The sequence below is a fragment of the Engraulis encrasicolus genome, unplaced genomic scaffold, assembly GCF_034702125.1.
Source record: "Engraulis encrasicolus isolate BLACKSEA-1 unplaced genomic scaffold, IST_EnEncr_1.0 scaffold_1142_np1212, whole genome shotgun sequence".
NCBI lineage: Eukaryota > Metazoa > Chordata > Actinopteri > Clupeiformes > Engraulidae > Engraulis > Engraulis encrasicolus.
Genome location: NW_026944617.1, coordinates 6,893 through 13,433, shown reverse-complemented (window position 1 = coordinate 13,433; position 6,541 = coordinate 6,893). Strand labels below are relative to the sequence as shown.

The following is a 6,541-nucleotide window of genomic DNA, read 5'->3' as shown; positions in this document are numbered from 1 at the left end:
TTAGAAAAAGAACAACAAAATACCTCCTCTTAATGTATGTTCTCTACAAGTCTTCTGTTGTCCAGTCTTGCACTTTAAATGTCTGTATGAGCAATGTCTACGTCCATACTGTCTATGTCCATGTATGAGTACTGTCTATGTCTATACTGTCTATGTCCTTACCTAGATTAGTCTATGTCTGCATGGGAGAGCAAGAAACGCAATTTCAAATTCTTTGTATGACCAGTGCATGTAAAGAAATTGACAATAAACTTGACTTGACTTGACTTGATATCACCGTTATAAAGTTTGTTGGTTGTCTGCTGATGTTGCATAACCTTTAGGATGTTATTGGGAATAAATCAAGATTTTTTTTTAAATGTAAACAAACGCCTACCCCGATTACAATGACCAGGATCTCGGAAAAGACTGAAGAAAAAAAATTCTCAGATACAAGTCCAGGGTAGTGTGAGCATTACAACTGCATGTCGAAATTGGCAGAAGTTATCCTTTAAATACATAATACTTACAAATTGAGGCAGGGTGGCACCAACCAAATAGAAACTTTTGTTTAGTATAGTTCATTCACACATAGAGACACACACCAGCGTGGAACTGTTGGACACCATTTGTGAATCAATACCTTGAAATTGGCCAGGCAGCAAATACGTACCATTTTTCTGATGGATCTAATGCTGGCTTTGTGCGTGCGTGCGTGCAACTCAGGTTGGCACTGTGTACGAAGGGTTATTGATGAGCTTGTAGCTGCAGAGAAGAAGGATGAGAGGAACAGAGATGGAAGAGATACATGTAGAAGCATGGATGATTAACAAAAGAAACTAAGAACTAGACAGAAATCCAGAAAGAGAGAGAGAGAGAAAGAGAGAGAGAGAGAGAGAGAGAGAGAGAGAGAGAGAGAGAGAGAGAGAGAGAGGGGAGTAGTTTGTGGGATTGTGTAATGACCAATTTGTGTAATGTAGAGAAGGGTCGATTCCTTTGTATTTTTTGAAAAATTGGACAAATAAGAAACCCTACTAGTCTACTACTAGAAGTAACTCTGTTGTGTCATTCTAATGTTTCATGGTTGAATATTGATTTTTAATCAACTGATTCTTGTGTGTGTGTGTGTGTGTGTGTGTGTGTGTGTGTGTGTGTGTGTGTGTGTGTGTGTGTGTGTGTGTGTGTGTGTGTGTGTGTGTGTGTGTGCGTATGCGTTTCTGTGTATGTGTGTGTGTATGCGTGTATGTGTGTGTGTGTGTGTGTGTGTGTGTGTGTGTGTGTGTGTGTGTGCGCGTGCGTGTGTGCGTGCGTGCGTGCGTGCGTGCGTGCGTGCGTGCGTGTCTGTGTGTGCACGTGTGTGCACGTGTGTGCACGTGCGTGCGTGCCTGTATGCCTTTCTGGGGGTGTGTGTGTGTGATTGCATGTGTGTGCGCGCGCGCGTGTGTGTGTGTGCATGCATGTGTGTGTGCGTGTGTGTGTGTGTGTGTGTGTGTGTGTGTTGTGACAGGTGGCCTTGCTGGTGGGATCGAGATCTGCATCACCTTCCCCACAGAGTACGTCAAGACTCAGCTGCAGCTGGACGAGAGGGCCAACCCACCACGATACAGAGGCATAGGTCAGCACACACACACACACACACACACACACACACACACACACACACACACACACACACACACACACACACACACACACACACACACACACACACACCAACCCACCACGATACAGAGGCATCGGTCAGCACACACACACACACACACACACACACACACACACACACACACACACACACACACACACACACACACACACACACACACACACACACACACACACACAGACACACACACAGGGCTCTAAATTAACTTTTTCCACCACCAGCCAATTTGGCTAGTAGACATTTTTTCTTACTAGCCAAATGGAAGGTCAACTAGCCATTTGTTCCTCATCAAAATAAACCATGTGTTAATTATGTTGCTTTTAGTTATTTTATTCAACTAGGCTATGTCCTCAACACAGAAACAATATAAATATTATACTCAATATAATCCAATAATTATTCTATAATAAGTCTATTCTATAATTATTTAGTAATTATATTTTTATTACCTGCATTTCATTATTTTTCATTCCATTTCCAAATACTGCACAGACAGCCAAACACTAGCCTATTACCTCAGACACCATCACCCAAACCTCACATACAGTATAGGACTAGAACTCACACAAACACAGCATGCCTTCAACACTAATGTCACACACACACCAGACTTTCAGCATACACTAGCCAAACACACACACAATCAAACACTGCAAAACCTCATATCCCCTACACAGCATCACTTCACACACAGTGGGCCAAATACCATGGACAATGCACAGAAGACAGGTGAAGGGGAGAAGAGATGAAGGGAGGAGAAGGAGCCGGAGAGGAGGACAGGAGACACCCGCGCGCGCACACGCACGCACGCACACACACCTACACAGTGCGTGAATGATGTCTGCATTGTGTGTTTATGCTGCTGCTGCATGACACCTTCAAGTTCCTCCAGGTCAAATTAATATTAGCTTTACTTACGATGCGCTTGGAATGACAATTACCGTTAGGCTATGTCAACTAGATATCCAATAACACCACGGAGACTGTCACGATACGCACACAATATGTGTCTCTTGTCGTGGATATTTATTATAATGTTGCAGTACAGTACAGAGCTCACGTGAAGCGTGTCTTCATTAACTTGTCCAACTACTCAACTGGTGACCGGAAGTACGTCACCACGTAATATACTGATAACGTCAATACATCATTACATTACATCTCCCCCTTTTAAGACAATAAACAAAAGGTAACCTTTACCTGTACCGAGTCCATCCATAGAATCCAAATAAACAGGACTTACTGTAATAACAGGTTCAGGCAAGCAACTTAAGCCTTATTAAAAATTAAATCCATTTTTACCAAATGCATTTTCCTTCCTTTCTTCCTTTTTTTTTTTTTCAGAACCCCTCAACTTTCGTACTACTGTACTGTAGTACTTGTAACAGACATAAACAATGCCTTAAGTGCATCAACAATCATCCATATTACATACTACTGTACTGTAGTATTTTTAAGCACATAAACCGTGCATAACATAATACAATAAGTGCATTGCAACATTAACGCAGAAACATTTTTTTTTCTTCTCATCTCTTTTCTCCCCCTTTTTTTTTCCTTGCTGTGATGCCTTGTTTGTTTTTTCAGTTTTCCTGTCCTTTCAGGGTTTTATTTTCTTTCAATTAAAGTAGTTTACTCAAAGACCGCAACGAAACCTGTAAAAAAAAATGGTTAGGCATTAGCAATGAATCAGTCAAAAATCAATCATTGAGTCTGAACCGGAGAGGTGTCCGGATTTCACGGCCCCTGGAGGTCAGTCTGGCTGTGCCACCAGACAGAGTAGGCCGTGCTGGTGTACTCTGTGTAGTCTCTGGTGCAGATGGCCCCGGCGATGCTCTTTGGCCCCTGGTGACCATCACAGGAACTGGACTGCTGGCGGGTCGTGCTGGGCTGGTCCCGGGCTGTAGCTGTGGTTCTGGAGGCTCTGTGATCTCAGCAGGCCCGGTGATCTCAGGAACCGCCTGGAGGTGTCTCCTGTTGCGCCGCAACACTGTGCCGTTGTCCATCTTGACCATGTAGGATCTGGGTTGTTCCGCTCTCGCCACCACCTGCGCAGGGGTCTTCCACCCCTTGTCTGTGTCCAGTTTGACACGGACTGCCTGTCCTGTTGGCAGCTCTGGGAGACGGAGGGTGGCGTGTCTGCGGTTGTAGAAGTACTCGTAGGCTCTTTTGGCTTTAGAGTCGTTTACTCTCACTTGTTCAGGGCTTATTGGAGTCTTTTGTAAGTTTTGCTCCAATGTGGGGACTGTGGTGCGAATTTGACGTCCCAGCATAAGTTGAGCTGGACTGGCCCCTGTTGCTGCAATGGGCGTGGCCAGGTAGCTCATCAGGGCAAGATACGGGTCGGGTTGTTTCAGCAGTCTTTTAGCAGTCTGAACTGCTCTCTCGGCTGCCCCGTTGGCCTGGGGGTAGTGAGGGCTCGAGGTCACGTGTGTGAACCCGTAGTCTTTGCAAAAGTCAGTGAATTCTGCTGAAGTGAACTGCAGTGCGTTGTCGCTGACTAATTCCAGCGGTATGCCCCACCTGCTGAAGATGGCTTTGAGGCGCGTAATGACCTGCTGGCTTGATGTAGAAGGTAAGTGTGCCATTTCGACATACCTGGAATAGTAGTCCACAACTACCAGATACTGTTTCCCTTCCAGCTCGCATAAGTCAGCAGCGATCCTCTGCCAAGGCCCCTCTGGTAGGGCCGTTGTGATGAGAGGCTCATGCCTCTGTTTCGGCTTGTTTTCTATGCAGAACTTGCACTTTGACACCGTTGCTTTGATGTCGCTTCCGATGCCGGGCCACCAGACGGAGAGCCGGGCTCTCTCGCGGCACTTTGTCAGTCCTTGGTGACCGGCGTGAATCTTTTTCATAATGTCTGTTCTCAGTGCTTGTGGAATCACAATTCTGTCGTCGTACAGGACTAACCCCCTCGCTTCAGAGAGGTGGTGTCTGGCAGGATAGAATGCTGAGAAGGAGGGAAAGTTATGTGTCTTACGCCAGCCGTTCCGCACCCTGGAGATGACGGCCTGAAGGTCTGGGTCGGTCTGCGTTGCTCCTCTTATCTCCTCCATCCTCTCTGCTGACATGGGTTTGTTTGTCAACACTGCGTCGACGTACGCCTTGACATGGCGCTCTGTCTCTGACTCGGCCCCAGTCAGAGGGCTCCTGGACAGCGCATCTGCCACGATCAGCTGCTTTCCTGGAACATGCACAGCTGTAACATTGAACCGCATCATGCGCATTAACAGTCTCTGGCACCGCACTGGCGCCTTGTCCAGGTCACATGCGTTTATCAATGGGACTAGCGGCTTGTGGTCTGTCTGGAGGCAAAAGCTGTCTAGCCCCTGTACATAACGTACAAATCGTTCACACGACCACACCGCTGCCAAGCACTCCTTTTCTATTTGGGAGTAACGTTTCTCTGCCTCTGTGAGTGTGCGTGAGCAGAATGCAACAGGTCTCAACTCACCACTGTGCTCCTGAAGTAGAGTGGCGCCCAAGCCGTAGCTGCTGGCGTCGGCGCTCACGACGGTGCGGCGGTTGGGGTCGTAGTAGGCCAGTGCTGGGGCTGATGAGAGCATCTCTTTGGCTTTCTGCAGCGCTCTCTCTTGGAGGTCACCCCATGCCCACGCACTGTCCTTCTTGAGCAGGTCAGTGACCGGGTGTAGCACGGTTGAGAGGCCTGGCAAGAACCTCCCCAGGTAGTTGATCATGCCTAGGACCTGGCGCAGTTGTCCCACGTCGTTTGGGCTGGGCATGTCAGTGATTGCGCTCACCTTGCTTTTGTCTGGTTTCATGCCCTCTGCGCTGATTATGTGTCCGAAGTAGTCGATCTCCGACTTGCTGAAGTGGCACTTTGCTTTGTTCAGTTTCAGTCCAGACCGCCTTATGGTCTGGAGGACTGCATTCAGCCGCCTGCTGTGTTCCTCCTCGTCCGCACCGTAGACGAGTATGTCGTCCATCACGACCACGACTCCCTCGTGGCCGCTGAGCAGGTCGGTCATGAGTCTTTGAAAAATTTCAGGCGCTGACGAAATCCCGAATGGGAGCCGCTTGAAGCAAAACCTGCCCATGGGCGTAATAAAGGTGGTCAGTTTCTGACTGTCGGGGTCTAGGGGAATTTGCCAGAAGCCACTAGAGGCATCTAGTGTGGAGAACACTTTTGCCCCGGCTAGCTTGGGAGCAATGTCCTCCAGTGTGGGTAACACGTACAGTTCTCGCTTGACAGCCTTGTTCAGCCTTTTGAGATCCACACACACTCTGACCTGGTCTTTATTCTTTTTCTCAGCAGGCACCATGGGCGCGCACCAGTCAGTCGGGCCCGTGACGTGCTCGATTATGCCCAACTCTAACATGCGCCCTAGCTCTTTTTCAACCTTGGGCAGGAGGGGAAACGGCACTCGGCGCGGCGTTGTGGTGACGTAGGGCTCTGCGTCTGCTTTCAGCACAATTTTGACGGGGTCACACTGTAACAGTCCTATTTCCCCGAATAGGTCGTCCGACTCAGTGCTGACTGCATTCAGCCTTTTCACGAGGCCCATGGATTTGGCTACTCCTCCCCCCAGAAGATTTTGTGCGAATTGTCCTTTAATCACGGTTATCCAGAAGGCATACTTTTGGCCCTTGTGCAGGCATGTGGCCAGGAATTTGCCTATGCACACCACTTCCCCTCCTGGGCTTGTGGCACTGACTGTGGTTTTAGCTAATTGGGGCTTGTTTGGCAGTTTGCTGAATGTTTTCTCAGTCATGACAGTAATGTCTGCCCCCGTGTCAATCTTAAAGTCCACTAGACTCTTGTTGATGGGCAGTGTGACACGCCAATCGTCACTCAAATCTGGCTGTTCAACTACTCTATGGGCCTGATTTGTCACAGCTCCGATAAAGAAAGCTTGATCATTACCATCATCATCA

The 6,541-nt window shown here is 47.9% G+C and overlaps 1 protein-coding gene across 1 annotated transcript; it reads right to left on the bottom strand.

Annotated features, from left to right (window-relative positions):
* Positions 1-3,298: 3,298 nt before the first annotated feature.
* Positions 3,299-6,210, bottom strand: LOC134442083 (uncharacterized protein K02A2.6-like). The gene is made up of 2 exons (XM_063192407.1): positions 5,100-6,210; positions 3,299-4,829 (listed from the first exon to the last, which is right to left on the bottom strand). The coding sequence occupies exons 1-2, from the start codon at positions 6,169-6,171 to the stop codon at positions 3,343-3,345; spliced, it is 2,559 nt and encodes an 852-aa protein (XP_063048477.1). The 5' UTR covers positions 6,172-6,210; the 3' UTR covers positions 3,299-3,342.
* Positions 6,211-6,541: the final 331 nt, after the last annotated feature.

Bases quoted from the DNA above. Each gene is read 5' to 3' on its own strand.
- LOC134442083 (XM_063192407.1), bottom strand. From the start codon at position 6,171: ATGGGCCTCGTGAAAAGGCTGAATGCAGTCAGCACTGAGTCGGACGAC. The intron at 4,830-5,099 runs GTGAGTTGAGAC...TGCATGTTCCAG, and splicing joins TCTACTTCAGGAGCACAGTG to GAAAGCAGCTGATCGTGGCA.